Source organism: Danio rerio, chromosome 5 (assembly GCF_052040795.2).
Source record: "Danio rerio strain M-AB ecotype USA chromosome 5, GRCz13ab, whole genome shotgun sequence".
Taxonomy (NCBI): Eukaryota; Metazoa; Chordata; class Actinopteri; order Cypriniformes; family Danionidae; genus Danio; species Danio rerio.
This window is the reverse complement of record NC_141025.1, coordinates 52,908,253-52,927,548: the sequence shown is the minus strand read 5'-3', so window position 1 is coordinate 52,927,548 and position 19,296 is coordinate 52,908,253. Positions and strand designations below refer to the sequence as shown.

Sequence of the window (19,296 nt, the reverse complement as noted above, 5' to 3'; positions counted from 1 at the left end):
CGAAGTTGTTCACAATTCTGATCCATCCACAGGGTTTGTAATGTAGTCAAATGTTTACAAATACAAGCGCAGCCGTTTAGAGGTCATTTCTGGTAATTGATGTCAAAATTTACTGGTATTTTGGAATGGATGTGTAAATGCTCTTTTCCTGAAAAAATCCAGTAAGTCTGTGTCCGTGTGAACATCGCTTTTTTTTTTTTTTTTTAATTTACCCATAATGTCAATCTGGAAATTTTCTGGATATTTACCGGTATCACTGTGTGAAAGGGGCTATAGACTAAGTTTACACGGACATTAGTAATCAAATTATTTGCCTCAAGCTGCGGTCACACTGGGCTTTTCCTCCCATAGACTTCCATTCATACGCAAGCGAATGTGTCAGACCGGAAACGTAGGATCATGCTTCAAATTTCGCAGGTTGCTGCAGTGCAAAGTTCAAGCTTGATGAACTCTGACCTGCAAAATCGCATCACTTGACTGCGTGAGACCAATCGAGGATCGAAACATGACATCTCTGGACAGAAATTTAAAGCATGGACCCATCCCTCGCTTTTTTAAATCTCTAATAATCTTGTTTAATTCTGCGCCGCATGACAGAATATCGCACACACAAACTCTAATGTGACCGCAGCTTTACTCTGAAAAAGAAAACAATATGATTGAGGTGTTTACATGAGTTGCTTTTTGAATGTTCCTTTCATGATCTGTTTTACATGTTATAGCATATATGCAATATCCAAATTTCCTCTGGAATTTCTGGGGGTTCATTATTAATATTTCAACTTTAAATGCAGTTTGTCAGTTTTACTTTTATTCAGGAAAATTTAATTCATGCCACGTGACAAACTGAGGTACTGGATACGAGTATGAAGTAAGGACTGATGTTTTATTTAAAACTGAATAAAAAAAAACTCTGCATTTTGCAATTTGTGTGTCTGTGGTCCTTCACTGACTCAATAAGTGCAGAAAATAGTGTCAAACAGCCATGTGTGTATGAAACATCCTAGTCCCAAAATGATGAGAAGTCCATAATGGTAATACTTTGATTAAAGGTGTTTATATGTCGGTACTGCAATTCAAAAATGCGATGTATTGATAAAATTGGCATACTCCGTCTTAATTGGATTTCGGTTTAGTTCAATTATGACTTTAGTTGGATTAAGGTCATCAAAAATCGCTGTTTATATGGTAGACTCTTAATCAGTGTATTGTGTTAATTGTATTAAAATCAGATTATCGGTGTCCATGTAAATGTACTTGTGTTGATTTGCTCAAGAGATTTTGTTGCAGCAAACTACAAGTGGCCTCCTGAAGGAGTTTTCAGTTGATTAAGGTAAACTCTAAAGAACAGTATTTTCAGATGATAAGATTTTAATTCAACTGATAAAGTGATTTTGTTAACATTTGACATTATTTCATAATGTTTCATACGTTTGTATTTTATTCACAGTCTAGAAATCAATTCATCAAACATGCAGGACACTGTCTAGGCCCAGCAATTTTAGATAAGATGAGTATGTTAGAAGGTTTTTATACCTGATTTCGTCAGTTTCTGGCACTTTGGTATATGGAAGTATGGCCCTCACTCGCCGCCGGTCCTCCACTGGCTACAAATAGAATGATAGGTTATTAAAACACAACCAGCACATATTAACACCAATGAACAACATACATACCTTACGGTTTAAGTAAAAATCCAAATTTACAATGTTTATTTGGCTAACATATATTGTTATTCTTCAGAACAATTGATCAATGCAAGTCAATCCACTGAAAACAAATGTTTGTTTACAATCAAAGTCTAACCATTTGCTCTTTGATGGTTTTGACTAGGGCTGCAAAATATACTGTTTCGATATTGCAATGTGCACATCCGCAATAGTTATATTGCAGGAAGTGCAATGCTGAGTTTATACGTTGGGATTAGCAGGATATAGTTCAGAAAACAAAATTTTTGGAGTCACCAAAGAGTTTAACCATAATGGAGTGAAAGTTTATCATTTGCACGTTTTAAAGACCCATGACTGTAAGAATAGACTTATACAATGAAGACTATACAGTATTTGTTTGTATAAATAACTACATCTTTGTAGTTACAGTCCACTATACAGTGGTTGAACATTTGATCATTCTGTACCTGAATAATGTGATATAAAATGTTTTTATCTTCCCAATAATATTTTATAAGAATTCCATAATCTTCCAGAATAATCCAAAATAAGTTTAAATTAATAAATTCTTTCCAAAAAGAGCTATCTGGTGAAATGGTATTCATATCGCAATATACAGTTAAATCAGAATTATTAGCCCCTTTTTAATTTCTTTTTTAAATACTTCCCAAATGATGTTTAACAGAGCAAGGAAATTCATAGTATGTCTGCTAATATTTGTTCTTCTAGAGAAAGGCTTATTTGTTTTATTTCGGCTAGAATTAAAGCAGTTTTTAATTTTTTAAGAATTTAAATTCAAAATTATTAGCCCATTTAAGCCATTTTTTTGTCTTCAGAACAAAACATTGTTATACAATAACTTGCCTAATTATTCCCTGCCTAGTTAACACAATTAACCTTGTTAAGCCTTTAAATGTCACTTTAAGCTGTATAGAAGTGTCTTGAAAAATTTCTAGTCAAATATTATGTACTGTCATCATGGCAAAGATCAAATTTAATCAGTTGTTAGAAATGAGTTATTGAAACTATCATGTTTAGAAATGTGTTGAAAAAAATCTCCATTAAACAGAAATTGGGGGGAAAAATAAACAGGGGGGGCTTATAATACAGGGGGGCATAATAAATCTGACTTCAACTGTATATCGCAATGTGCAATTTTTCAAATATCATGCAGGCCCATGTTTGACTGCTTCAGCTTCTTACTGACTATAAGAAAGTTTGCAAGAACATGTCAACTTTTACTAACCCTTACTCTAACCCCAACCTAACAGTCTACTTATAATCTAAAGAGAATTAGTTGGGATGTTGATGCAATGTAACTTAAATTCAATAAACTGACAATCAAAATAAAGTGTGACTGTAAATTAAGCACAAAATTTCACGATTCCAGTTCATGCAGACTTCAAATATAGCAATAAACACAAATAGGACATAAATAAATTGTCAAAATTTTGACTGTACCTCAGGGGGAGCTACTGGGGACGACAGTTTTTCACCTTTCAGTAGGCAAGACACATAGCTGTAATAACCAATGAGGTCTGAAAGGGACGAGAAGCGTCGTCCACCGATGTAGTAATCTCCACACATCGCAATGATCCTAAAAACACACATCAATGAGAAAATGTTGCATTACCTTAGAGCATTAAAATCACAACGGCAAAATAAATCATACTGACAATTGCTGGGATAAAGTATTGACTGAGTCGCTTCAAATATTCAACAGATGCTTAAAAGGCACTTGCAGTGTCTGTATAACTTGAGTAGTGCAAATAGGCATGTTCGTTTTAATGCGAGAGCTTTGTTCAGCAGCAGAATCAAAATGCAACACTCGTGAAGATTGTGGCTTGTGGTTTAAATTTATTATACTATTAAAAGACTTTGTTTAATGCTTGTTCCTTTATGAGCAGATCATTATGAGATGCATGCGCTGGTTCATTATTAATGATGTGCAGCTTGAACTGTAATCTTTGCTGTAAATACCCTGAGCATACAGTTTTTATTATTCAGAGATGTGAGCTGCATTTGCAAGCTAATCTAATTTTTACCTGAATCCTGCTTTTGCAAAAACTGTTGGCTCTTCTGACTGTTTGCTTGCTTTTAATGTTCTTAATTTTTTTAGAGCAGGGATACCCAAACTTTTTCATATGAAGGACTAAAAATCAAACAGCATTGGCAGCCGTGGGCCAAAGACAAATATTCCAAACTATTTTACATTAAAGTTGCCATGGATCATTTCCTAATTTATTTCATAAAATTGAGAAACGAATTAAAAAACATCACATTGAATCATACTAACTAATGAAGTATAACCTTTTTAAATTATAACTTACTGTGACAAAAACATAATCAATCACATTTATAACACAGTGGAGTTCAATGCTAAATACACTAGCCAAGCAAAATCTGTCTTTGCCTTGATTTGCTCACTTAAGTCTTCTACCCGTCAGGTGACAGTATTTAAACAAAATCTGCTTCAATGACACGATTTAAATTGAAATGTTTAATTTCAGTTAGCTTTTTGCGGCTTTACAATATAACAAATAAATAAAAGGTGAAATTAAGTTTGAAATGACAATCTCTAAACCATCCCCACCATTCTCCCTCTCTTCTCAGAAGGGATCTCAGGCCAAATCAAAGGTTACCGTTGGCCTGCGGGCCCTAGTTTGGGTATCTCTTGTTTAGAGGTCAAGCTTATATCATCAACATTATCAGTAACACTTCATAATAACTGTACATTATGATTGGTTTATTAAGCATCAGCAAATAGTCATGTCAACATTTGTTAAGCATTATTAGGCCCACACTGAATCTGCACGTGCAGATTTCCGCAGAATTCCGCAGATTTCTGCAGATTTTTAGCCCATCATTAATTCTGTTTATTTACTTGAGTAAATGTGTAAATTTTTATTCAGTAATTTATTACTTTTTATTTCAAATATTAAGGTTTTAGTTATGATACTCTGCTGGTTTCTCCCAAAATAATTCTGCAGAAATCCGCAGATTTTTACCAAAATTCTACGCAGAAATAGCAAAAAACGTCCGCAGATTCCGTCTGGCCCTGAGCATTACCTCTACATTAACAGACATTAGTAAGCAGTTTATAAATACAGCCAAAAATGCTTTTTTTTTACTTAAAGAACATGTATAATGTGCTTAAAGAGCCCCTATTATGGGTTTTTGAAAATGGTCATCCATGCAGTGTGTAACACAGCTCTAAGTGAATAAAAACATCCAGCTGAGGTTTAAATCTAAAAGTGCACCTTGTTTAAAACTATTGATTCTTTAGCAAAATAGTTGACTTCGAGTCAAATAAACGAATTGAGTTGGGTTCGGATCTTTTGTTTGATGGCATCGACACCGATACGGTACATCATCAAATATGTACTTCCATTTCTGGTAAAATGTGAAAGTGCTTTCACTTCAGACACTAGCAGAGGCGCGGGAGATCACGGGACTGATCATGACGTGAAGATGACAATCACTGACAGATAGAGATTTGGCTGCGGTTTCTTAAAAGTTTGATTCATTGTCCTGCAATTTTTAGACACAAATACTTTTGGAATAACCAATTTGAGAATATCAATTGGAACTTAATCTGTTCTTATAACAACAAATATTTTATCACTAATAAAGTCAGTGAAATCTACTTTAAAATTATACATAAAATATATCCAACTAAACAGTTTCTCAAGAGGTATAAAGTTGATCTGAATCGTGTGTTTTTTGCGGAATGGATGTTGGGACTGTTATGCATTTGTTTTTTGTTTTTTTTTTTATTTTGAATGTCTATTTAATATACTGAGTGGTAGTAGAATTATTATTAAGAAAAGAGATGTCATTGTACATAGATAAAAAAAAAATATATATATATATATATATATATATATATACACACACACACACACACACACACACACACATATATATATATATGACTGGAAATGTTTAGCAAATACAATTTTAAAACAAAAAGAGAGATTTGGATGCGAGGAAAAAAGGGTTAAAGTTTATTTTCACAACGATATCACAGTATAGCCAACCTAGAGCCATGTTTGTTCCTGTCATTATTCTGATTTTTGATACAACTACATAAGCTTCAACGCAGGATTCACCAGCCGTTTGCTATTGAAAGAGCAGCAGAGACTATTTTGTAAGGGACTTTGTCAGACTTTGATAGGGACTTTGTCAGTAACCGTTACAGTTCATATGGACCAGTTTCTTCTTCCTCCAGATCATAACATGTAAGTGTCATTTAAATTGTTGCCTCGTTGTGTCACTGTAGTTTGCAAAATATGTGTTTAATTGTGTGTTATAAGTTGTAATTACCCTGTGCGGCTTGTACTCACATATCTATTATAGATCAGTCTTTGTACTGTATCTCTCAGGTTAAATCTTCATGGGCTATTCACATATTGCATCCAAAACTATGCTAGAAGCATGATGCGTGCTTTTTCCTTTACCAATTTAAATGCGTTTCTGAACCTCTCCCAGAAGCTCTGCGAGTCTCTCAATTTCATACCAGCTCCTTGATCTCCAAAAACTTGTTAAAATATCCAGAATTTATTGCGACAAGAGTGAATGAGCAAGAAAACAGATTGCGAGAGGCACTGTGTACTCTAATAGAGCAGTAAAGATATCGCAAGTGCAAATCTCTCCCTCCTCTCATTAAGGGATCTGATGTCAATAGTTGGAGCAAAATATTTGAATGGTCTTGCATGCCCTTTTACTGAAAGTAAAAAAAAAATTGACAATATTGCAAGTTCATTAAAAGCTTGCTGGAATTATTAGATAAACAAAAATTCAACACTTTTTTTAACATAAATATTTAATAATAAAACTTCTTGTAACACACTTGTTGCTATAGACAGTAGTTTATAAGCATGTTTCCTTTTAGTAAAGAAATATTAGATTTAGAAGTACGCATTTAAACTTTTTATGCATCAAATATGTGCTCCAAACTTTTTCTTAAATGAGGCATGTTGAATTCTTCCTTCATCATTTGCAATGTTTCCAAATTGCATTGTTTGTAATTTCCCTTACCATTTTTTATTTCTGTGTTTTATAATTTTTTGTGGTCTGTTTATTCAGCTGTGGAGACCCCTGATAAATAAGGGATTAAGCTGAAGTAAAATGAATGGATGAATTATTTTCTGTAAAGCTGCTTCTGGCCATGACATGTTCACACCTAAATGATTATAAGAGATGTGCTTAAGGTATTATATGTAGCTTGCAGCATCCTTAATTTCTTCTCTTAGGTAAGACAAGATCTTCTCTTATCATTCATACTTAAAGGGAAAATGTGCTTAATGCATTATAAAGCTTGAAGCATCAGAATCAGTACTTGGTATCAGCTCTTCACGCGTACTCTGTATCGGCTGCAAAAATCCTGATCAGAGCAACCCTACATTTTAGGGCCAGTTTTGGCCTGGAATTTTAATTTTGTTGCCTCCCTAGTAATATTATTTAATCACACATGAAAATCTCATGATAGTAAAGGCCACTCACCTGAAGTGATTGACCACACTGGTCACGCTGAGAAAAGATAGTACGAAGGAGCCAGGCCGGCGGTCGCTCTCTCTGATGAGGTAACTGCCCGGTGTCCGAGCCTGACGCAATCGCTCTTCAGCAATGGTTCGGTCCAACATTCCATGGTACCATCTGAAAGAAAAGCACACAGATCAATGAGATCATTCTGCAACAAACTTGGTTAAGGGTGTTCAGATTTGTAGTTTAATTATCCTAAATTCTTTGATCTGGACAAAATTACAAATTTAGTCCAGGTTCACACTTGATATTTACAGTTTTAAAGGAATAGTTCACCATTTCTGAAATAAATTACTCATTCCCCATTGGGGGTTGATTTCCATAGTATTTGGGTTTCTACTATGTATGTCATTGCATTATTGGCTGCTTTGATTTCCATAGTATTTTGTGTTTCTTTGTGCATGCACTTTGGATTAACTCAAGCAGCAGGCTGTTTACATATTGCGTCTTTTCCGCACACAAGTTCATTATTTCCAATAGAGACGTATGCATATTGGAAGCAGACCGATGCACTCACGCTCTCCGAAATACTGTAGAGGGGAGAGCTGTGCGTGGCTTTTAGTGCAATGTAAACAAAAGATACATTAGATGAATTATTACAAATTATTAAAATGACTATGTATGTATGAGCACAGATAATAACAACAGTTTATTTGAATTCTTAGCTAATATATAGCCTAAATGAACATTACAAATACTTTTTTAATTCTTTTTTTTTAATTATTATTCATTGTTCTGTCATTTATTTTAATTGTAAAATTAACACTCATGTTTAAATCAAAAAGTCCAAAGAGTGAAATGGACTATTGTTTGTTTTTTATTCATATTTTGTGCTGTATTTGGTTACTGAGCAGCAATAAAGAACACTTTAAAATATAAGCAGTTTTCTTGTGATTTTCTAAGCTAGCACTTTTTTTAATTTAATAAAAGCCTAATAATTGTGATAAACGTGAAACCATGATTATTCTTCAGACTATAGTCGTACAACCAAAATCTATAATCCTTGCATCATTAAATGTTACGCAGTTTAAAACATAATATTTGAATGTGTTTGAATGTAGAAGAAGCCTACTTGAGCAATACACTGCTTTTTTGAGATTTGAAATACAACATTTAAATATGTTTGTACAAAAAAGCCACATTGTACAATGCAGTGATGTTATGTAGTTTCAGAATACAACATATTAATGTTTAAATATAGAAAATTGTGGGTGCAAAAATACAACATATGGGCTCTTATATTGCTGATGTCATCACTTATATTGCAAGTCATATCTCTCAGGCCCCTCATTTGGCATGCTTTTCATCAATTGGCCCCCATGACAAACTGATTGAATAGCCCTGCTATATTTGATTCACTTTACTCCAAATTACCTTCCATATTTGTGAAAAAGGCTTAGCTTAAAAGAAGGAGAGACTTGCAGAGATTGTATTTGAACAGGATTTTATAAGATTGAACAGATTTTAAGAAGGAAAATCCTGCAAGTCACCCTCTAAACCGAGATATGACAGGGTTCCTGCCGCAGAGTTTTCCCTTGACAAAAACTCATGCGGATATATCAAAAGTGAAATCTCGCTCTAAAAAAGGCGCCTCAGCACAGCGAGAAATTTTAAAAAGCTTTTACTGCAGGAACTCATCCATTAAAAACACGGAGCTCACTAAATTAAACAGTAGCTTTTCTAACAACACTGCTCACATTTTTAGAAGTTTTAGATCATGGTAGTTTTTCCTTGTCTGATTTAACGTTTTGCAAAAAAAAGTCAAGACCTAACCAATGTGCCCTAACCTTACAAATCATCAGCTAACCAAATGAAACAACTTTACGTGATCACTGCTGGACATAAATAAACTGTAGCTTGATTATAACTGTAAGTAAACTTTCAAACTGAATAAATTAATCAATCAATCAAATATTTCTGCAGTATCCCACAGCCTTTTAATTTATCATCAGGCTGTGTGTCAGTCAAATGCCTCAGTTGAACTGCAGATAAAACATTACTATAATAAATTACTGTGTATATAAACTTCTTATCCTATGGGTCAGGCAATGGCACAGGCGTTCTTTTGTTTGCTGTGTTAAATACGCTCAAAAAGGTATTTGGCATGAAATATTACAAGAAATAAAAAAAATACCTCTGTGAAATAAGATAAGAATGCTGTTTATCTCAAAAATCTAGTATTTAAGTTTATCTCTAGTTTATTTGTGGGATGTTTTTTACCCACCGTAGTCGATTGAAGCCAATTTCACAAACATTCTGCATTGTTCGCACCACCTGGTGGAAATTCACCGTCAATCGCATGTTTGCATTGACTTGGTATTAGGGGTGTAACGATACACTCAGCTCACTATACGATGTGTATCACGATATAATGTTCACGATTCGATATGTATCACGATATTTGGAATAAAAATTTACAATTTAACTGAAATGCAAATTTTACCAAGTAAACTATTTTTATGTATTTCTTTTGTTTCAACTTGTTAAACTGAACCTTCTTTTAGAAAATATATTAAACAGGCCTGTCTCTGGAAAATAAAACAATTTAAAAACTTCTTAAAAAATATTATTGAAATGACAGAGACAAAATTAAGGAACAATTTAAGTAAAGGTGCAAAAAAAATAAGCTTTCTATTCAATTGAATTTAACAGTAAGAACTTAAGGCTTTGCTTGGTCACTTGCGTTTTTTGTGTGTGCAAAAAAAATCCACATTTTCAGGTAATCAGCAGTTCTATAAGATAATCCTGAACTTATGTGTATCTGTCTGAGAGGTTTTTATGGATGGCTGTCTTCATGGGCATGATGAGTGACAGGGTGGCCGTCTTTTCATTACACAGGACAGTCGTGGCTCTTTTCAGCAGTTTAGGCAGGTTTACTATTTCTTCTGCGTCGCTGATGTCGGCGCTATCAAGTGTATCATGTTGACGTGCATTTTTGTGTACCTCTGTACTCAAAAGGGTTAATGCTCGTCGTAATCATAACTCTAAAATGCGATATGATTGTTTAAATAATGTGTACGTTTTCGGTTTCATTTCCACTGCTAAGTGCTGTTCATACTTCCCACGCGGCTCCTGAAAGATCACTCTGTTCCACAAACTGAATGTTGTTTACTACTTTATTAGTCACAACCTGCAGGTTCTGTTCACTGAAGCAGACGCGCGCGTATGGCAAGCCGTTTTAGCATTTAAACCTTTGTTCTGACTATCCATAAATATATTTAATTCATATTTAATTTAATTCATTTAGAGATATCTCTAATTATATTTTGACTAGTCGAATTATAATTATGACTAGTCAAAATATAATTAGAGATATCTCTAAATATATTTATGGATAGTCAGATCAAAGGTTTAAATGCTAAAACGGCTTGCCATACGCGCGCGTCTATCATAGTCCGCCCTCTGTAGTAACAGCTCACGTCATGTGTGATTTTGCGGCCACCAATACATCATTATATGAAGACAGAATGATATTTTAGGGTGAATTGTACCTTATAAATACAGTTTGTGACTCTTTCAACACCATTAGGAGGTATACCTGTCGCTGTGCAAAGTATGTAAATCACTGTGAAGACTTTAAAACTTAGGATGTTTGACCCAGTATGCGTGTCAAAAAGCGGACGAGTCTAAAGCAATGACTACAACCGAAATGTTGCCAGACGTCTGATTTTGAGAGGATGGGCCATCCTTTATTTAAACTCCACTCATCTTGGTCTGCTAACATTACTGCTGCTGCAATCTGAACTCACGTGCGACAGCAGGTGGAACATAGCCCACGTGCAAACAGCTCAACTAATAAGAGAAACGGACGTCATATCGTAATCAAATTGTCATAACGCCACGATGCATATCGAGACATTTTTGCATCGCAATAAATCGTACAACGATAAATCGTTACACCCCTACTTGGTATTTAATCTAATCGCATAAATACTTTCCACTTTTGGTGTGAAACCAGCATAAGATTCTGTTAATACAGCATGAGTGGGAAGCCAACATCTTCCGTAAGTTCCTTTTATTGTTACAGGGAAATAAGCTCTGTTCATTGAATATTATGGCAAGTTGTATTATTTTGTTTATACAGATGTCATTTCAATTCTTGTTTAGAAAGATTGGATACCATATAATTTTATTATAATATAATTAATTAATTTTAATATCACAATATAATTTATTTAAAACAAAAACAATAAATAAAATTAAATTTAAAGCCATTTTCCAAATTTACAACCTGAAAATGTAAAACCATTTTAGTGCTAAAAACAAACCACAATAACTTTTAATAAGTTTAATTGTAATAATAATAATGATAAGGAATCACATTATGATAAAAAAATAGTCTCAAAAGAAGCATTTACATTTTGAGATTAGCTCGAGATTACATTTAAAATTAGCAATGTTTCCATCCAAAGATGCTAATTAAATTTATGAGCAAAACTGGATTATCGCATAAAAGACATGCGAATAAAGCAGCGTTTCCATCCAACGAGTCAAAAAGAACCAAATCATTACTTCCTGATTAACTGGTGCCAAATATCAACAGTAAAGATGGAATTTGCTGTGGTAGGAGAAGCTGCGTGAATCTTTTCCTTATTTAATATATGACTTGTGCCTCAGAAGACAGTATGCCGACACGCAATGAACGTGTGGTGCCATTTGAAGGTGTGAGACGGAGCTAGACAGCTGCGTTTTTTTTTCCCAATCTTAAGCTGACAGTAAAGAAACAAATATAAATAAACAAAATAAACAAATAATTTAACAAATATAAAAAATGGCAAAGTCAAAAAGATTTTTACCAGGAATAAACTTTCTTTAAAAGTCGAAGGTCCTTTCAAAAACAAACCAAGGTAAAACATCCATCTCTAAATCTGCAGATTGTGCACTGCATATGTCTAAAAACGAAAATTATATTTTGTACATTTTTCCAAAGAACATTCTATCATAGAATATCATTGCCATAGAATATGTGCACTCTCATACCATGTTTAGAGTAGGGCTGCACAATATTGGAAAATTGCGATATTTTGTTTTCTGCAATATTTATTGCAATATAAGTATATAATTATTTCACCAGATTAACTTGAATAGCTCAATTTGAAAAGAACTCATAATTTGATATTGATTGGGATGGTTTTGTAGGTCTGATAACCTTGGTCTAAGTAAAAAAACAACAATTTTTCCCCCAATTAAACACAATATATTTCATTTTAAGAAACATTTATAATATTTTGGAACAGTAAACATGTCAGGCTAAATAATTTAAATAAATCATTAGTTTCAAAAACACAGATTTGAAATTTCTTTACAATACATGAAAAATCTCTTTAAAAAAGAACTTTACATATACCTCAGGAATAATATATCATACATTTTTGATGCGGTTTTATTACCTTGACTTTTCCAAACCGCAGTAAACCTTGAAACCGGTTATTTTCCCATCCCTAGTGCTGAATGTCACATTTTCTAAGGGAACTTTGTAAAGTTGTGCTCAGTCTACAGGAAAGGCTTTTCACATTTCTAAAGTATCGTGTGGGTAGTAAAATGATTATAAAGTGGGGCATCTCTGCTGTTCTGGATAGGTTTTTATAAGTGTTGTGTCAATAAAAAATTCAATTACAAAGAAAAAAAAAACCATGAGAAAAAAGAAAACTGATTATAGCTTTTAGGCATGGGTGATTTGGACTACAATCAAAATCTCGATTAAATGAACATTTTTATTAATTACAATTAATGAATAAACATTTTATTTACTTATATGTTTTTGCCTTCATAGTTCACTGACAAGTTTCATACAGTAAATAAGCTCTAATATTACAAGTGAGAGATTTTTGCATGTAGGGTGCATTACTTGATTTTAAAATAATTGATGTAAACACACACTATCTATTATCTATGATTATTTATCATTTAACATTAATGCTGGACAGTTTGGTTCAATCCAAATTTTGTTAAATCATGGATTAACTGAACTTGAACCAAATGTAACACAAAAAGCTGAGACAAGCTGATTCCTTCAATGCACAATTGAGCACTTCTGCAATCTCTCTCGTCTCATTAATTGTCACTGGCAACTTGTTAAAACATGTTTATTACTGCATATAATGTTGTATAAAACAAAAAAGAATGATGATTGTCCCTGTTTTAAGCAGTTTTTATCACTTGCCGTTTTTGGCCTCAAAACTAACCCAGTAGTTGGGATTGTCTATATTTTACAACTCAAAAACAACCCAGCATTTTGTGTAGGTGAATCTCAATGAATTAGAATATCATAGAAAAGTTAATTTCAGTAAATCAATTTAAACAGGGAAACTCGTATGAGACAGATTCGTTACAGGCAGACTGATATATTTTTTTGATATTATGCTATATATTATTTTTTGTTTGGTGTTTAAATTAAATGACTATGGGTTAAAAAGCCAATCCAGTAGCTCAAAAAAATTAATATTACCTCAGACCAATAAAAATCCTGGAAAAAAAATTAAATCAGCATCTGCGTAAAGCTGGTCAGCATGTTTGAGTTAGAGACATTTTGGGTGGCACACCTAGTATCATTGCCTCATTTCAAGAAGTGACTGGCAGACTTGAGTTTTGATCGAGAGTTTGACATTGAAAATGATTGGTTCACAAAATGGTTCATCTAGTTCTCTGGAAAGAGCCATTTCTAAAGTATTTTTTGCAAATAATCCAAAATATTTTGTTTTATAAGACACAGGTAATAATTATTCATGTTTTGACTCTCATAGTGATTATAAACAGTGCTTGACATTACCTTTTTTGATCACCGGCCACTGTGGCTAGCAGAATTACAACATTACTAGTCACTTGGTATTTTCATTAGTCACAATTTTGTTGTTGGTAAAATAAGTTTTATATGTATAAATTTGACTTTGGCGTGCTAAAATTACTTGATTTAGATTTTGTGTTATGTCCACATACCTCCTCATTCATTTCATCTTTTGTGTGTGTTTGTATTCACTTTTTGTATGAGCTTGCTTAATGTGCACGAGCAACTGGGTTGTCGCATTGCAATTAGTTTTTATTTCACATGACTTTTCAAAGCTTAAAATTAAAGATTTACCAAATTGATCTCACATCAAAAATAAATAAATAATTATTTTAGCCACAAATTTTAAATAATGTGTCAAAACAAGCAAAATATAGCTATGCACTTTTTAATTCAAAACTTTTCTTTTAAAGAAAATTACATTGAAAATAATTATTGTCATATCTAAAATATGCACAGCAGTCTGTCCTGGCTAAATGTCCCAGATTAGCAATTAACTACACATAAATGGGGAGGTAATATCATATTAACACAATGTTATTGTAAAAAAAATGATAATTAAACTATATTAACAACAACACTTGTAAGCAATGATAGCAAGTAAAAAAAAACATACTGTGTGTGATAATGAAAGTATGATCAATCGAGCACACGATTAATGTTAGACCTGTTAATAATCTGTTCAAAAAATAATTAAAACAAAAGCAGTGACCGCTGCTGCTTACAAAATATTTTTTTTATTTTTGAATCTTGAGCTCTTAAAAGCAGCAGGACTGTGGGTGCAAGATCTCACCAGTTGCGTCTTCTCTAGGCACGGTTGCTTCGAGCACGATTTTTAACAGTCACGCGCATCACATCACCTGTGTGTGCTAGTGATCATCCTCTTATTCGGTATTTACCTGTTTTCTTTTGCTTGTGCCAACACAATTAGTTTTGTTAGTCTTGCTGCATCTTGATTCTGAGATCACATTAGCTCGCATTTTGGGCCATCTGTATTGTCAAACCTTATTGTTTTAAAAAAAATTACAAGTTAAAAATAATTTTCAGCCAGCTAAAGTGGCTAATGGGAGCAGCTGTCTTACCCACCATAACGGAAATTTACCCGCATTTGGTGGGTTGGTGGATGTTAATGTCAAGCCCTAATTATAAATGACTTGTATACTGTATGAATCAGCAACAACCATGGGTTCAGCTAAAAACCATATCTAAAGAGGTTTCCTCATCATTTATTCTTATGTGGTTTTATGAATTTCTTACGTTGGTCGCACATTATTTTAATATACAATAAATGTTATTAACAAATCGTTAACTGCAATTTTTTGCTCAAACTACTAATTAGCTGCTTAATAATTGTTCGAAGGGTAACAGTAGTGTTTAGGTATTGGGTATGATTAAGGATGTAGAATAAGATCGTACTTTAAGTTGCCTACTAATAAATTCTTAATATCTTAATAATAGACGGGTAATAAGTGAGTAGTAAATTGTGTGAACTGTTACTTAAACTAAAGTGTCACCCTTTTGTTTAACACAAAACAAAATGTTCTAAATAATGTGTATTTGTTTTTTTTGAGGAGGGAGGCATTGGTGTCCATATTTATCAACAAATCATACAGATTTTTTTTTCCCTTTAGACTATCTTCTTTCGTGCTCAACAGAAGAAAATCAAATAAAGTAAACCAGTGTTTCCTAAACCCTGTTCTTGAAGGCACACCAACAGCACACATTTTCAACCTCCTTAGTGCTTCCCACACATAAGGTGCGTCCCAAAATCGCATACTTATGCACTATTCTACGCCATTTTGTAGTATAAATAGTCTAAGCAATGCATTCACACTGAAAACTCTAAAAATAATAAGTGTGCTTTAATTACCTATGATGCACTTATTCAACTGGTAAAATGAAGTGTGGAATGTTGGACACTTCACACACTCAACGGCTGCTGCTTTCCTCATGTAGTGGAAGGTATGGAGCTATAGTGCACACATGTTAGATTACTTTATTTATTTTAGATTGTGAAAGCAAAATTCTCCTACGAGAGTGATTATACAGCCTCCCGATTGTGAATGCGGTTATACTTATGGCAAGTATTATTTGGTACTTTGGTAATTTATTTAGCAACCATCAAACATCATCAGGGAAACGGTTTGTATTTCAGTTTAGTAAAAAAAACATTAGTGTCCCATTTGGGATGACATACATTCATATACTCTGCTGTTGAGTGTGTAAGTGCATAAGTGCATAGTGTATAGTGTGCCATTTGGAACACTGCTATAGACTTTATTTGGGCAGGCCGCCCAGGTTTATTAATAGCCACCAAATTTTTTAATATTATTATCATACTTTACACTTATTTTGTATCCGCTTGATATTAACAAACATCCACGAGCAATTAAGCAGTGGAAAATCTCTCCTTTGCCCGTTTCATACTGCTCGGTCTGTGTGCGCAAGAACTGTCACCACTACCACAGACAGTTTGCAGGCCCACAGAAACCTGCACCTTTTTGCGTCCGGCTGGCGTTTCTAAACGTCCTAAAATGTCCAGTGTTTGGTTTTGCTTTTGTTTTCTAAGCTGTAGTTAATTTTATGCGCACAGCCGTGAGAGTGAGAGTTATTAAATAATTAGTTCTTTAAATCTAAATGACTCAGAAAAACTTTAATAAACACTCAGAGAGGACGAAATTACATCGAAATTGGCTGCAGAATATTTGTACACCATTAGAAATGGCTAATCAACTATTTTGTCTTATCTAAACAATATACACACATTTATTCTTGTAATTATTATAATTTTTTAGAGATCTTGTCTGTTTTATTCCTTTTTCTGTCATTTATTTCTCATTTGCTGCACTGTAAAACACAACAGTCAACTTTATCAAATGAAATTAATGTAGTTCACTCAAAATTGACTGAAAGTTAATTCTACTCATTTAAAAAGAGCTTTGAACTCAGTGTTGAAGTAAATGAGTTAATTAAATACCTCATTACTTTAAGTAAAATGAAGCTCACAGTACTCTTATATATTGGTTGTTTAACCCAAATGTTTTTTTTATTTTATTTTTTTTTGGAAACGTTTTCCTCAAACAGTTGGAGTTGCCTTAACTTAATGGGTTTTACTGTGCTCAAATTGCTTCATTTACTCAAATAGATTAAGTACTCATTAGGATTAGTTTTTGAACTTAAAACATTAAGTTATCTTAGGTTATCTTAACCTTTAGGGTTTTATAGTGAGTATATTTTATTGATTTGATGATGACAATATATTACACTTGATATATTATATATATTATATATTATATATATATTTGATATATATACTTGATATATATATATATATATATATATATATATATATATATATATATATATATATATATATATATATATATATATATATATATATATATATATATATATATATATATATATATTACACTTGACAATATATTACACCTGAACTTGTGTGGGAGTGAGAAGCAGATTTGACCTGTCAGTTGGTGCACATGGCTCCTGAATAGCATAAAATAAATGGTGGATTTTTTTTTTTTACTTTAACCCATTGAAAAGAGAAAAGCTTAAAACAGATAATAATAAAATAGTGTTAAAACTATTTATGTGATGTGGCTAAAAGGTGTGGGGAACCTAAGGGAAGCGCTGCTCTTCCAATTCAAACACCTGAATCAATTCAGCAGAACATTAGAAGAGATTCCAAAACCTGAAATGAATGGTTCAGATAAGCCAGATAAGCCAAGTCAAAAATATGTATTGTTGGTGTGCCTCCAGGAACAGGTTTGGAAAACACTGGAGTAAACAATGACAGAAGTTTCGTTTTTGGTGAATTTTCCCTTCCTTGATTCCACACCCCTGCAAAAAAATGTGTAGTCAATTTGTGAATACTTTATTATTACAAGTTTTGCAACCCTCCATGACTTAGGCTGTAAGTGGCACAAAACAGATATTAAATTAGGCTACATAATTAAAGAAAAATGTTGTGATCACGACTGTCAAAAGCTTGCTCTATAACACATATCATGCAGTTTGAAGGTAAAAACTGATCACACTTGGCCATGCCAACTTCTGGCCCATTTTTTTTCAAGCATGATAAAGTGTGTAGGCGTAATTTGCACACTGCAGGCTTAACTAGGCTAAGCTCCTCTTCTCTCTGCATTAATTTATTGAACAGACAGACTCTATGAAGAAGTCCTTTGAGTAAAAGTGCACTGTTAGCAGAAGGAGAGTCCCTCATAATTCCCAGAGGCTGCGTTTTCTTCTCAGCGGGACTGTTTTGCAGTTCTGTTCACTATAAAAATGACGTCAGCAATGCAGGGTTTTTAGTGAGCTGGATAACGTGCTCTATTAAAACTTCTAATTAATCATGGGCCCAAGAAAACAAAAGCTATGTGGAAAGAATAAGGAAGGACTCCTTAGAGCTGGCCATGATGAAAAAGAGATGATGTACAAAAGCAAACACACAAGTGGCAGAAGTCGTAAATCTAAGAGTAAATCTAGCCCATCACACCATACTCTATATTGCTATTATTATAATGATGTATACATATATAAGTAGCAATAGCATCTTACATACAGTATTTTGTAGGGCTGCACGATATTGGAAAAATCTGATATTGAGAAATAATTTTTTTCTGCAATATTGTGATGCATATACTGTTTTACAAGATAGTTTAAATAGCTCTATTTGATGGTTTTCTCGGAAGTCTAACAGTATTCAGGTACAGAAATTGAAAATAAAATAAACAAACAGGAAAGCGTAGACAAGTGCGATGATGGCATCTGCCCCTTCAGAAGCATTAATTCATATAAAAGAAAAACAGCATGTCGATAATCAGGGTATAACGCTAAGGATTTTTTCTACTGGCCTGATTGGACCAGTGGTTCAGATTTTTCACTGGCCCCACCAAAAAAGTTAATAGCTATTTCTTAGCCACAATTTTTTTTTTTTTAAATGTTTGTGAATCTAGAATTTAAATATAAAAAAATGGTAATTAATGTATAATGAGCAAATTTAAAAAGTGTAATGCAAACAAAAGTAGTGGTATGGAAAATGTGCAAGTGTTTTATTGCAGAACAAAACGTGGCTGACCTGCCAAACTGATGGCAAACTATTCAAAACATCACTTAATTTTTTTTAGTCGTGATGTACCCTCACAATGTCTGCTTCCAAAAAGTTAAAAACAAACGTTTTCTTTTAGCATCATCATTTGATGTTGCTGTCTCTTTGCTGTATAGGTTGTTATGATGTTGTTACGATCCTGTCTACTGTCCCGAGCGTCTCACATTCTT

At 33.3% G+C, this 19,296-nt stretch overlaps 1 protein-coding gene across 5 annotated transcripts in view; it reads right to left on the bottom strand.

Moving 5' to 3' along the window:
* rasa1a (RAS p21 protein activator (GTPase activating protein) 1a) overlaps positions 1–19,296 on the bottom strand; it is a 102,975-nt gene that overhangs the window by 49,245 nt on the left and 34,434 nt on the right. For 4 of the 5 annotated variants that reach the window (XR_015491736.1, XM_087254112.1, XM_087254113.1 and 1 more), the window contains exons 2-4: positions 7,176–7,328; positions 3,132–3,267; positions 1,537–1,607 (exon numbers count right to left, since the gene is read on the bottom strand). Coding sequence is in view for 4 of the 5 variants with exons in the window: in XM_087254112.1 (XP_087110238.1) it covers positions 1,537–1,607; positions 3,132–3,267; positions 7,176–7,328 (360 nt within the window). In the remaining variant the exon portion in view is untranslated. Of the gene's footprint in view, positions 1–1,536; positions 1,608–3,131; positions 3,268–7,175; positions 7,424–19,296 lie in introns of all 5 variants that reach the window. The other variant, XM_087254115.1, reaches the window with a different exon arrangement.